We start from the raw sequence: 15,256 nt of genomic DNA on the forward strand, positions 1-15,256 counted from the left end.
TTAAACAGAGATTCCAGAATAATTAAATAAAATTAAACAGAAATGAAACTAGAAAATCCAAAAATAATACGATTATAAATTATAATTTTCAGTTAATATTAAATAATCAGATGTTTCACCAAATCTATTACGTATAGACAGATGTAATAATAATATTAAATTACATGTAAACATTTCTAAAAGTACACTAAATTTTATTTCACTAATAACTTCTGATTATTTTTCATATTTTTTTTTTTATTGTTATTGAATTATTATTTATTGAAAAGATTGTAAAGAGACTAGTCAAAGTGGATTAGAGATGGTCAAAATGGATGTTTCCGTTGAAATCTGATAACCGAAATTTTTCGCGATCACAATATTTAACTTCTTACAAGGAAGTAAAAATAATCCTTTTTCATGTATGTAAAGTTTTAATGAATAATAATATAATTTTTTTAAACAGAGCGAACATCATATGATTGTAAAAGTTATATTGATTTTTTTATTAAGGTGCTTTTAATAACAAATGTGAACTGAAATAATGATACAGGTATTCAAATAAAACTTTCTGGAATTCAGAATAATTTGTTGTTTTTAATTATTATAGTATAAATAAAGTACATAGATTTAATTATAATTAAGTTCAATAAATTACTGCTAGTTAAAATTTACTCTGAAGTATTATCTCCCTACTGTGCGAACAAAAATACTCTGTAAATTTAATGAAATGTATTTTGTATCTCATAATTAAAAAGTTATACAATTGTTTTTTCTGGTTTTTTTTACCAATAAACATTCATCAACGAATGAAGTAACTTCATAGAAAAATAAAGTTCCTGGTTCGTCCGAATTTTAATTTTATATTAGAAAATAAATACAAAATTTTTAAAACATAAACTCTATAACCTGAATTTGTAACGTAAATGTAAAATTTCCATACCGTTTCTTTTCAATATAAACCTATTACATTTTTTTACGATAAAAATTTATTAAAAAATATTAGGAAATAAAGTCAGTTAATTTACTACTCTTATTCTCCGGATATTTCATAATTAGTTGGATAATAGTGATTAATTTTGATCAATTTATAAAAAAAGTATTTAACTGGAGTACTCCATTTAATTTACGTTGATCATATTTTTCCAAAATAGGTAAATAGTAAATAAGATTTCTTCGTACTTTTCAGAATATCTCTCCACAATTCGAGACTGACCATTAGCAAACGATGAATAAACTTGTACAAAGCTTCTATATATGTTTAAAATATGGTTGACAGTTTTAGTTAAATATTGGTGTTCGGTTTATCATGTCTTTATTGTACTTACGAACTCAATCTTAATTACTTTTAAACTGAAATTATGTGTAGATTATTTAAGTTAGTGGAAAAAAAATATAGCAGTCTCTATAAACCATTTTATCGATCTTACAATTTTTTAGACATCTCCAGTAGATGCCGCTTGATTAGATAGGGTAATAACTGGAATAATTCATTCAATTCAATTCGAAAAAGTTAAATATTTTTAATTGAATGCAGTGCGTTATTCTACTATGTGAACTAAAAAATCATATGAAAATCACATAATCTTTTTTGTTAGAGAGAGAAATTCAGCGTTGTAGAATTTTGATTATTTTTAAAATTAATTGAGAAATATTTCCAAACTTAATTTGAAGAGATGAAGTCTGTTTTAACAATTTTTTGACATATCCAGACTTTTATTTGGTTGTTTGAAAGGTATTGGTTATATGTATATTACTACATTTTTAATAATCATATTGCTTAACCTGCAAACGTCCATATCCTGAAAATACAGTTTTTCTGGAAGATTATCGTTGGTCGTCTTAGGTAAGTTTCATTGTACCATGAAGCTTACATTGATTTTCTTTTAAATTAATACTGCTGATTTGTTTTAAATTATTTAATTATTGCTACGTGGCCCCATGGAAAAATTTATCAGCTCCAGCATTGTTATTATTTGACTCAGTTTTATCAACTTGTAGAATTTGTATTCTCGAAATCCTAACACGAGTGATGAAATTGTTTTTAAGAAGGGGTGTTACGTTTTGAAAATATTCTATAAGCTAAAAAACTTTATTTTAGAAATGTACCTGCAAATATATGTACATAACTTCTCATTACATAAGTTTATAATAAAATTCGCTTATCGAGAAAACTTACTTGTTGAATTACACCAAGTTTTCCAGCAATCAATTTCCGTTTTTATTTATCTTATTATATAGCAATATTATCTTTCTATTAACTTGTTTTATGACTTAAGTTAGTAAATAGAGCAAACAATAACAAGAATTCTAAAATATTAATGTACTCGTAGTTTCAGGAACCATTTTATGTAGATAGGTCAAGGTTTTTATAAACATTTTTACTTTATAGACGATAAAATTAAAATATTTCCATTCATAAGAAAAATAAAATTTTTATAATATGCAACATTAAGTGATAAAAAAATATTTAACGTAATTCACTGATATTTCGCAGCTTATTATTTTCTTATAATTTTAAGCAGACATCATCAGCACAAGACATCTTTAAATGTGCCATAGGTAAAGACTACATCAAAGGCAGAGTGATAATATCTAGAATTCTATTTTTACTTCAAATACATAGCTATTATAATGCATTTTAGTTAAATGAATAACTTTTATTACAGCTCATAAACTGAATGTAAAGTAGTAAAAGAATATTTTCTCTAATATAACAATTATCTTTCTGATACCGTAACTCCGACCCAACGAAAATAAATTACGTACATTAAAATCAATAATTTTCTCTTAATATAATTCTTGTTAAACTGACATTAACTGTTATAAAATATATTTAAAACTACTATAAGTTCGGCACAACACAGTTTGTAAAATTGATACAGTTTACAAATTATGACAGCATTACGTGTGTGAATTTTTCTAATAAATTTATTTAACGTTTGTTTAACTGATTACAAGTTTCCTAATCAATTTAATATTCTCAAATAATATTAACTTAATAAGAGGGACTGAATTAACTCATACAAAAGTGACTTTATTATACTAGACTTGTTAACGTATTGTTATAATTATTCTGAACATTACATCATCTCTGCTCATTTAATTGGTTGCATAGAGGATCAGCAGCAGCAGAAGATTAAAATATTGAATACTATTTAATAGGAAAACATATTAACAAAAATAATTTTAATCTTCCATTATAGCTAGCCTTCAGTGCATTCAATATCCTCCAAAATATGTTGTAAAGGCTGTCATGTTATTTAAACAGTTAAGTAGCAGTTTAAGATCAACATACATCATCAAAAATAAAAAAAAACTACAATTTACATATGCAGATCTGTTTTTTATTATTTTACAGGTTGTTAAACATTAATAAATTTTCTGTACTGTTGAAAATAATTGATTTTATTAACGTAATTGTTAAAATTAAAGTTTGGAATCTGTTAATGAATGAGACTAATTATTTCGTCAAAATAAGATATTGATTATTTTATAAAGTAATACTGTGTAACAGTTACACCATACCTACGTTATTTTCATTAATATAATTGTAATTGTGCAAGCATTCAGTAAATGGTAGTAGTAACTTCCTACGCTTTATCAAGGATTCATATACTCCAGGTATGATTTCAAACTTTCAAGTTGTCATTAGCACGGTTTCAGCTTGTGATAATGAAAGACGGGAATCTCAGCATCAAACAAATCAGTTATTGAAGAAGAAGAGGATGGTGAGAATAATTTAATTCACTTCCTGAAAAAAAAGTATTAATATAATTCAATAATGTAAGTAATAATTCATGATAAAATTAATCAAAACGGTTCCCTAATAAGAGTTATAAATTGTCCATAAGAAATTATTTCCCAAAGAAAGGGTTATATTCGTTTTTAAGTTTAAATTATTCGTCCCAGTCTTTCTTATGGCTATGACGAATGTAAAATTTATCCAAGATATAACTGGAAACAGAATTTCTTTCTCGTATAGTAATGATATCCACTGTTAAGCCAATCCCTATGGTGAATACTGTGAAAGTATCGCTTATCGGATTGATTATCACCTGCTTTACCTGAATTTATGAGAGCCTTACGAGGTGATAAGCGGTATTCAAATTTGTATGTACAAATCAGTAAAGAAAGTAACAAAAAGATACTTCATTACCCACTTTCCCTTGTTATTCTGACTTAGAATGATTGTTATTCTGAGAATTACTATGTTATTTTCGTGATTTGTGTTTCGCGTTTCATTCAACGTCGTAACAGAATCCTCTGCATAGCTCTAATTTCTTTTGGGTTCAACCAAAATTAAACTCATAAATAAATAAAAAAATGTAGAATCTTCTTCATTCCTCTGACAATTTTTTTAATATTATGTTACCTTAAATTTTGATCCCCCAAACTGGAGGTGAAATCAACAACGATTCTTCTAGTTTTATTGGTGGTAAAAAATTTCTTATTTTATTATTAATATAATCAATTAAACAGTACGTAAAATGCACTAAATTAATTACATTATAACAACATTATAAACACAAAAAAATTCACTATTAACTAATTAATCCATAATTATTAAACCGTAATCCTAATATCCTTGCACTTAACAATATGATTTACTAAACAATATTTCACTAAACAATATGTTTTATAGTGTCAATAATTAATTTATCGCAATCTGTTAATTGCGATAACACTATAAACTGTGTATTTAATACGTTCAATAAATTATAATTTATTAGTTATTAATAAATTATAATAAGATAGTGGACGTGAAATAATATTACTTATGATTTACGATGATTTGTTTGAGGGGACGGTATAAAAAACAAATTTAAAATGAATTAACAAGTCAAATTCTCAATATAAATCTACGTTCATCCGTACAGATTCCTGAATGTACTTATATGAACGCTTGCGTGCAAGACTGTACAATTGTACGTCATTAAAAATTTTAATATTAATTCTTTTTTGATGATTTTATTTATTATTAAAGTACGATGAAAATCAAAACAGATTATTGTTGACTTTAATGATATACGAAACTCTTATTAACTCGATATTATACAGTAAATATTATACAATTAAAATAACGCACATACTTTCAAATAAATTTTTTGCCACTTTTTCGAAATATTTGAATAAAAAATTGAAAAATTCTCAAGTAAAATCCACAAATAGATCAGGTGGAAAATTCTGATGTTATATTTATCATAGAAACGACATTGGTAGTATCATTATTATATAAAATCAGTCTTTTGATTTTATAGGACGAAGATATATAGAGCCTTCTGATTAGAAGTGCTTTAATATCATCTGATTTTTTTACACGTAGATATTGATAAAAATTTACATCTATGATTTATTGTAGCCTAAATAAGATACGTATTTAAATAAAAATTTAAAAAAATGGATTTCATTACCAAACTAATCTGCAACGACCAAGGTTATCGATTTTGTAACCACTCTGGCATAGCCTTTCTTCTATTCCTTTAAATATTTGATCTGGAGCTTGAATTATTCTTGGTGCAACCATTATTTGATCATATGTTGTCCCACTTAATATATTTGAAGTATTTGATTCCTTCTGGTATCCGATTACTTTTATATTTATCGGTGCGGTGTCTGATTTTTCGAGAAATATTACGACACATATCATTAAAATTGTGACATAATTAATTAATAATTTATTGTTCATTCCTAGAAAATAGAAATAAAACTGTTAAGTAATTGATTTACGTCATATTCCTGGAAGAGTATATAAAATTAAAGATAATTCGTAAAAATAGATGTTCCATAAGTTATTATCAGTATTACCTGTCGTAATTTTAAACATACGTAAATTATGAATGTAACAGATAATAGTAGAACAACGTGCTGTGCCAATAAAGATAATGTAGCTAAAATTAAATATGACTGTGAAAAAAATAAAAAAATAAACAATAATAAGCTAATCTTATTAGGCTTCGACTACTTTTTTAAAATTACCTCTTTAAAATTTATTTTTGATAGAATAACGACCCCATTCTACATATTTTATTTATGTTTAAAATACATATCGATCTCTATAGTGAAGTGATAGCGTCTTAGTCATTCATCCGGATGTTCCGGGTTTGAATTCCGGTCAGGCATACGTTACAAATTTCAGTTTTCATATTCCCACGTAGAAGCTTTCGTAAGTTTTTGTGGTGAATTAATTCATCAGTCAAAAAAAAAAGTCCTTGACAAAATTTATTAATTAATATTTTATGAGAAATTGCGTGCTTTTGCATTTCAAGATTCAGTGAAATAACTGGTTATTGTCAAAACGGTAATAACTATAAAACTACGGTAAAACACCAAAACCTAACCAAAATTAAAACTGTAAACTATTATTGATTTAGAAAAAAATTAACATTGTCAGATTTTTTAGAGCTTATTTTTTATTTTAAATTTATATCACAAATTTATTTTATCGAAGTCATTTGGCTTAAAATAACAAAAAAAAACAGTAAATTTTAAGGTATCAGACTAATCGAGTACATCTGTGCAATATTTAATTTTATATCTGAAATAATTTCGCATAAAAAAGTAATGTCAGGTTTACAATGCTGGCTGCTAATATATAATTATAATTTTATAGGTTGACCAAATATTATTAAAAAAAATATTACAATAACAATTTTAAGGAACGAAGCCTGAAACGCTTTTTAAAAGTAAAGAAACTCAAGAAGCATTTTTTAATAGTTTACATAAAAAATAACAGAACATATCCTAAAAAAACCTTTCTTTCTTTTCCTGCTTAGCCTCCGGTAACTACCGTTTAGATAATACTTCAGAGGATAAAGGAGGATGATATGTATGAGTGTAAATGAAGTGTAGTCTTGTACATTCTCAGTTCGACCATTCCTGAGATGTGTGATTAATTGAATTTAGGAAAACCTATAATGACTAAACATAATGTTTACCTATAATGAAAATGTTTACCTATAACCTATAATGAAAACACACAGAAATTAATTAACTGTGTGAAATTACCGCTAATCTGCTATGAAATTTGGGCATTAAGATATATTTTAAAGCTACCTATACTTAATTCAAATAACCTACAATTTATTACTTAATAAATTATTTTTTAATAATCTATAGTTTTCTACTTATACTTAACTCTTTCTTTTTCCTGTTTAACCTTCGGTAATTACCTTTCAGATGATACTTCAGAGGATGAATGAGGATGATATGTATGAGTGTGAATGAAGTGTAGTCTTGACTCACACTCATACATATCATCCTAAAAAAACCTATTTTAATCTAATCTGATTTCCATATGAAACTAAATAATTTTACAATTATTTAAGAGGAAAATATAAATATATATATGTTTATATATTGGTGTTGGTGTTTAAAATTTACATTATATACAGTGTTACAATTGTATATTTTGCAACATCATTAGATTAAGATCAATTGGGCTGTATCAAGAGTAGATCACAGCAAATCAAAAAAAAAAAAAATATGTGACTTGTGAAATTTGTATCTATAGAATCTAACTCATCCTAATATAGCACATATGAAGTCTCACAAACTACTGATTCTTCATTCACTCAGACCTTTTGGTGTTTAGATGATAAAGCTCATTTTACTCTAAAAGTTAAATTTTCATTCGTAGGCATTTTTGATATTGTGGATTTGTTTTTGCTTGTTTATTTGTTAATTTGCGTATTTAACTGAATATTATGTCTCTCTCTTTATGGTCTTTTCTTGATTTTTTTTGAAGAGCTGACTATTTGGACATATTATTCGAGGATTGTCCCAGGAAGTGTAAGACAAACTTGACGGACTGATTCAGAACAAAAGAAAATTCATGCACCAGCTCGCTTTTATCTGTCACCTCGCTATTTTGATTTATCAATAAAATTTTATGCTTTAGAAATGATTTTTCAAATTTTTCCCATTCAAATTTTTTTTATCATTAATAGTTCATACAATTAAATTTTATTATGTGAAGTGTTAAGAATTAATTAATAAATAATATATACATAATTTTTATTAAATTAATATAAATTATTATAATAATAAAATTAAAATTAATTAAATTAAATTAATTAATTAAAATAATACAAACATTTTCTGAAATAAATGTCAAATTATTTGTTAAAATCCTTTGACAAAAAGTTGAAATATGATAGAAATCGTTTAAGTGGAACTGAACTTACGAAAAAATAATGTAGTCTGAAGATATTTTGACTCAACTTCCTTCAGTAATTTATTAAATAATAATAACGATAGAATAATAAAATATATAATATAATAATACCAAAAACAGTATTAATGAAATACAAAAAAAAAAGTTATACTCTTATTTTACTCGTATAATTATAATTATTATTTTATTATGAATAGATGTACATCAAATTTCATTAAAATATTTTGAATTTCTCGTAAAGCATAAGTATTTATTTTGAAAAACTCGATTAGGAGGACAAACTGAAAATGAGATGAGCATTTGACCGCATAACCTTTTAATTCAAGTTTGGTAAATATCTCCCGGAGCATTCTATTTAACTTTATATTTGTTTCTTATAATTGAGTTATTTTTTTACTTAAATTGGACTTCTTTAGTCTTTCTTACTAAAAAAACTTAAAATATTAACAAAAAGAAAAGTGAAAAAAATATTTAGAATGTTTAGAATATTTTCTCCTACTAGGGAAGAAGGCTAAGAATTTTACTATTAATTTTTTCTTTACGTGAGAAAATATTCTGTAAACCTTTAGGGATAGAAGGCAAAAGCTTGCCATTTTGTGATTTTTTGCATTTGATACTAGCTGTATTTGACTGATCTTAAATTTTAATTCTGATTTTATTTGTATAGAAAATACTCCTGTAGTACAAAACTATTTGTTTTATGATACAAATTCTTATACTTACGAAAAAATATTGTTTTATGCCGATTTAATTAAACAAAAAAATGAAACAAATTATTTTCAATTACGGAATTTGGAAATAATGAAAATTTTCGAATCAATGAATTTTTGCGTAGATATTCTTTAATAATAAAATAATGTAATAGAGTGATTAGAATTTAAAAACAAAAACATTAAATGTCGATAAAAAAATAAGATAAAATGTAAATATATGACCACAATAAATAAAACTAAAAAATAACTGAAGTTAAAATGCTCCCGTTCTTTTAATGTTTTTGAATAAAATAATTATATTGTCTGCAAACTGCTCACATATGTGCTTTCCGGAAATGTGAACGTCACTTCTTTTGTTTTCAGTGTTAAAGTATGGCATTGTTTTAAATTTTGTTTTTGTTTGTATTATTACGTCCGTCGACAGTTTAGCCTATTTTATTCACTAGAGTAATTTAAATTATATATGTATATATATATATATATATATATATATATATATATATATATATATATATATATATGTATATATATATATATATATATATATATATATATATATATATATATATATGTGTGTGTGTGTGTTTTCGGAACCCATTTTTCTTAATTTCTTTAAAAATGTTTGTTTTAGTCTTGTGTAAAATGTTTCATACAGTTAAATATAGAAGTCAATATTGTTACTGTTTGTACGAATTTATAATTTATAAATTTACTTATCTCTGTTTATAAAAATTATTATTATATATTAATGTAATATTTAAAATAATATTAGTGTATTATTACTATCAGTTATTCCAATAAAAAATATTTAATAATAATATGAATATTATATTATTATGTTATTTTAGTCATTAATAAAACAACAAACAGATTTTTAGGTGGTTTGATAATATTTATTATGTGATAATTTCTATGTAATCGATTTTAATGATTAATTGGACATGTGTCCCATGAAGAGATACGCGTTTGATTTAGTATCACTAGCACATTTCTCTACCGATTCTACTGAAACTTTACAGACCTTTTAAAGAAGGTTTTAAAAATGTTCTAAAAATTTCAGCCTTCTACGATTTGTAGAAACAAAATGGCGGTTTTCAAATAAAAACATCAATTTCAGATAAACCACATTTTTTATTAATTACAAAATAGTTAGAAAAATGGTTAAAAACAGATGATGTTTTATTATACAGCTGTTCAAATTGAATAAAAGAAGTTAATAATTAGTAATAAACATGATTAATTATCTAACTGTTTTAAATTATTTTAGTTCTAATTATCATCTGTGTTTTTACGAGCAATTATTAATTTAATAAATTTGGTTTATCTGAAATTGATGTTATTATTTGAAAGCCACCATTTTTTTTCTATAAATCCGAATAGGTTGAAATTTTCACAGAAAATCTTTAGAACCATCTTTAAAAAGTCTGTAAAGTTTCATTTGATCGGTGAGGGAATGGGCGGTGATACTATATCAAAAGTGTATACTTCTTCATGGGACATTCTTTATATTGTTATCAAATTTCTAATATATATTTATTAAATAGAACATACTTCGAGAATTAAAAATAAATATTATAATATATACCGAAATAAACTTCATAAAATTAAAATCCGGAGTCATATTGGAGGTACTCAGTTATTCAACTCAAGAATAGTTTACATAAGAAAAGAAACATATATTACTAAATGAGTATATTTACGAACGGTCTTCTACGTATTTTTTGCTATTAACAAGTCTAAATATTTTTTAAGACTGTTAGATCATTCATATGTTGTGAGAGAATATACATCTGAATCCAATCATATTCCTTAAAGAAGAGACATTTCACAATATCAATACATAATTTATCCTCTTTTTTAAATTAACCTTAATCTAAAAAAGAGCTACTAGCTAACAAAGCTTTTAATTACACAATAACTTTGTATTCAGTATATGTGAATAATTAAAAGCTAAAATTAATGTGATTTTCGTAATCACTACTGTATTTCTTTTAGCAAAAACCAAGAGGCTATTTATTTGTATCAAACATTTTATTTGTACATTAATTAAAGAAATGCTTCGAATTTAATTAATTGATATAAACTTATAAACAATATATTTCAAATTACAAAATCTTAAAGTAATAATTTTTTTATTTTTAATAAAATAAAGAAAACATCAAACTAAAATACACAGCATAGACTTTACAACAGTATTTACGTTTCCTGAAACATTTCCATATTAATTTATATTTTTACATATAAGAAATAGTACATAGCAATTTGTTATTATTGGAATTTAATGATTCTTCCAGATCATGAAAGTTTCTTATGTGAATTTTTAAAGACAACTTTTAATAAAATTATGAAATTTATGCAGTTATGCATTAATAACAATCTTATTATAATCCATTATAATCAAATTAATCAAGTTGTATTTATTATGATAAATTAAAAAATTTTAAATTAAAATTAAGTATCAATATCTTTGGCGGCTGACCTTTTATCTGCAAGCTTCCCAGTTTTAAGCCGACTTTTTTTTTTAGCGGAATAATCAACGTCATATTACCAGGCATGTGCCTCAAGTAATTTATTTCATTAAAAAGCTTAAAAAATAAAATTAACAATGATAATGTTATTGAATAAATAGAAATTTTTACCTTTATGAATTTAAAAAAGACAATAAAATGCTGATTTTTGGTTAATATTCTTATGAATAACTCTTTTATAGTACTTTCTAAAACACTTAATATAATGTAATTATAGAACTAGCATCTGGTGATAACTAATGCGTCAAGCTGTGCGTACGCAACTCTTATAAACGTTTGAGAATTGAGTACTGGCGGCAGAAATATATTAACCGTCTTTATTAACCTTATCTTTTCAAGAGCTTTATCATTTTACATAGTATTATAACGTAATTACAATGTTATGTGAACATACTGAATGAAAATTTTGTTTAAACTTATCAAATTTTACTCGATCCACAGGAAAATTTTACTACTGCAAAATTATGAGTGTTAGGAGTGTATTTTTTTCTTTTTTTAGTTTTTAAATTTATAATAAATAAAATCTTTTTTTTATCCAAATAATCAAAACATAACTGAAAAGTTTTGAAACTATCGTTAAGTTTATGCAAAATAATTTTATTTTACTCGTACTTTTTTTTTGATATGGCACAAAAATAAATTTAAATGTTTAACAATCTATGCATTAACGTGATTTAGTTTATAACCTTCAAATCCTAATTGGCAGAACTGATTTTAATAAATATATGTAAGTGTCCTCAATGACGTAACCTACATTATCATCCCACTAAAGCGTACATTTGCTGATAGCTTAATAACTATTGGCGTTAATTCGGCATCTAATCGATTACATTTTATTTTCTTATCAACTATAGCATATTTTTATAAATTTAACGTAGCATCTTTCAAAATATTTCAATAATATTAAAGATTTGTTTGCAGGTGAATGTTCTTTTTTTTTTTTAATAATAAAAAAATATATTTTACTTAATAGCTTAAATTTTTTACAAATTGACTGAAAATATTTCTTTTCGAGCAAAAGTTTAAATGAGTTATATCTTTAAATATTTGTGCTATTTATTAATCATCAGTAGATAAAAAATTATTGTTTTAAAAATACTTGAATCAATTTTTTTTATTTAAAAAAAAAATTATAAGAATCCAAAATTTTATGATTCACTTACAAAAATACCAAAGGAATTTCAGTAAGATTAGATTGATAAAAACTTATAAAAATTACACACCTGCTTTATTACATACAAAAATGGTTCATAAAACATTTCTGTAATTTTTAACGGATAAAACTACTACTTTTAAATTATGGTTTAGCAATAAAATGAATGAATAGGGTCAAATCGCCTATTCTACCAATAAGAAGAAATTGTGAGGCTAAAATTAATTTGAACATCGGGTAGCGGAAATTCAAGCAATTCGAATATCGGAATTATTAAACTTTTCCACTCGAATGTTTTTAGAACAGCAGCATCGTGACGTACACGTATGAAATGTTGGTGAACAAACAAAAAAATTCAAAAAAGTTTACGTACACCTAATGTCAAAGAAAATATACCAAAAATTCATCAGTGGTTAGAAAAAACCTCGTATTTAACCAAAATCATACATAACCACTTCTGGGTTATAAACAGGCACAAGATTGATACCGAAGCAACCAATGAACCTATTTTAATGACAAATTTGATATAAACAATAACGATTTCGTTTTTTTAATTTTTTACATTTAATCTTTAATATGGTAGGAAATCTGTAATTTTCTACCATATATATATATATATATATATATATATATATATATATATATATATATATGGTAAATTTATCCTGTTGCGTATTATTATATATGGTTTTTAAACATAAAAAATCTAAATTCCGTTTTGAAATGTGCAGGACTAATGAAAAATAATTTAAAAGGAGAATATTACATTCAAAGCTGTGAAATAAAAAGAATGAATTTTCATTTAAACTTCTATATTTTTAATTTTGGTTCAAAACATTTTTTGCGAGTTAAAACTAATAATTGTCACTGAAAAAACTCATTTGAAGAGTACATATACTGTTCATAAAAAAGACTTGAAAATGAATTAATTGTTTATTATTAATTTCTTATTCATTCTGTTATTGATGCATAGTATCAATAACTGAGTATTAAGCATTTTTATTTTAATTTAAATTTAATACATTCAATCGCATCAAAAAATAAAATCGTTTTATATTACGTAAATGGAAGCTGTCAATATTGAAACAATGCGTCCGCTTTCATCTGTTCCAAAAAGACGGACGTTAAGAGGACTGTTTTGGAAATAAAGTGTCTGTGGATTGCAATAAATTGCATGAGTAGCTAATAAGAGCTGAACGCGTCCCTTCAATCCTCCTTTCTGCCTATTGATTTTCCCCTACTTTTTACACAAGTTCATCCATTTAAATGGCTATTTTACTTCTCTTTCCTTATCACTGTTTCTTTTACTTTATATGTATCACTGATATTGTCAACTTTGAATTTAAACTGAGTATTGAATTTTGTGTACGCTGAATAGGATTCTTAGAGTAAGAACTCCAGAAAAAGATTGTTATTTTATTTAAAAATTTAAAGAAACAGTTGTTTTAAAATTAAGATATTTCTAAAAATACAGATTAAGCTAAAAATCAGTTTCTCCAACTATTATAACAAAAGAGTGAAAAAAAGTTTTTAAAAATAATATGCTAACATAAATTGAAGGAATAGAAAGTTTGATCTGTTTTATAAATTTGAATCAGCCAATTATTCAGTAAATTACACGTTTATCCAATAAAGTTTTGTCACAGTTTATAGAATCAACAATGAAAAAATATCTTGTTTTTTACGACACTCCAGAACGAAAAATCCTAGATCGTCAAATTATATAAATATGATGATCAATCAGAGATATTCTTCGGCGTTCTATTTACTCAGAAGTTTGTTCGTGGTATTCTCTTACATGAACAGCATTCTAAAGAGATACCATTTTGCTGCCAAATATATAGACGAACATCATCTTGTAATATTTTAATATACTCTTGTATTTTAATACTTTATATATTATATTCCAACCGCTGGTTATACATCCAACGAAGAATTAACTTCCTAACAGTACTTTTATTGTGAACCCACACCAAACATGAATTCCTCATGTTATTTAAGTTCCTTCCTCATAATTATGCAAGGATTTTATATCTGGCCCATGTACGATACAATAACTTTATAAATAAACTTCAGTCTTCTTCATAAACTCTATTATGACCTTTTATTATCCTATTCAACTTTGAAGCATGCTTCATTAGATCATATCAATGAGCTGTAGAAAAATGAAGAGCTGCTTCTTAATGACAACAGCTAAAACAGTTACAGCAGCATCTTGATATACAATGATGTATACATATCAAATATTGGTAACAAATAAAAATATTTACATACACCTAAAGTCAAAAAATAAATATCAAATTCATCAGTGGTTAGGAAAAAACCTGGTGTTTAACCAAAATCATTCAGCAATGAACCTTCTTATAAGGACTCTGAGGAAATTACTTCTCTTATTAATAAATTGTCACAAAATTTCTCCTTTAAGTCAAAATCATTTTCACAAAGTGTATGAAGAAATCTTGGCCGATAAAATTAAAATTTAAAATACGATAAAATATTTTGTATTGTTTTTGTAGTATTATTTCCAGCTTAATAGAAGCCTTTCTGCTTGTCCCCTCATAAGATATTTTCTAAACCGCGACTAGTTTTACGCTAATCTGATCGTACAGTAGCAACTCCAACACCTGTATCGTTTTTAAACTTTATGGTTATTTTAGCTGATTTTGATGGAAGAATTAGAAAATCTCCTGTGTTAATTATTCATGAA

At 25.0% G+C, this 15,256-nt stretch overlaps 1 protein-coding gene across 1 annotated transcript; it reads right to left on the reverse strand.

Moving 5' to 3' along the window:
- Positions 1-567: 567 nt before the first annotated feature.
- On the reverse strand, positions 568-11,501 carry LOC142321887 (uncharacterized). The gene is made up of 3 exons (XM_075360369.1): positions 11,348-11,501; positions 5,394-5,670; positions 568-3,733 (listed from the first exon to the last, which is right to left on the reverse strand). Exons 1-3 carry the CDS (start codon positions 11,421-11,423, stop codon positions 3,727-3,729), a joined length of 360 nt encoding a protein of 119 aa, XP_075216484.1. The 5' UTR covers positions 11,424-11,501; the 3' UTR covers positions 568-3,726.
- Positions 11,502-15,256: the final 3,755 nt, after the last annotated feature.

This window comes from Lycorma delicatula, chromosome 3, assembly GCF_047948215.1.
Source record: "Lycorma delicatula isolate Av1 chromosome 3, ASM4794821v1, whole genome shotgun sequence".
Classification (NCBI taxonomy): domain Eukaryota; kingdom Metazoa; phylum Arthropoda; class Insecta; order Hemiptera; family Fulgoridae; genus Lycorma; species Lycorma delicatula.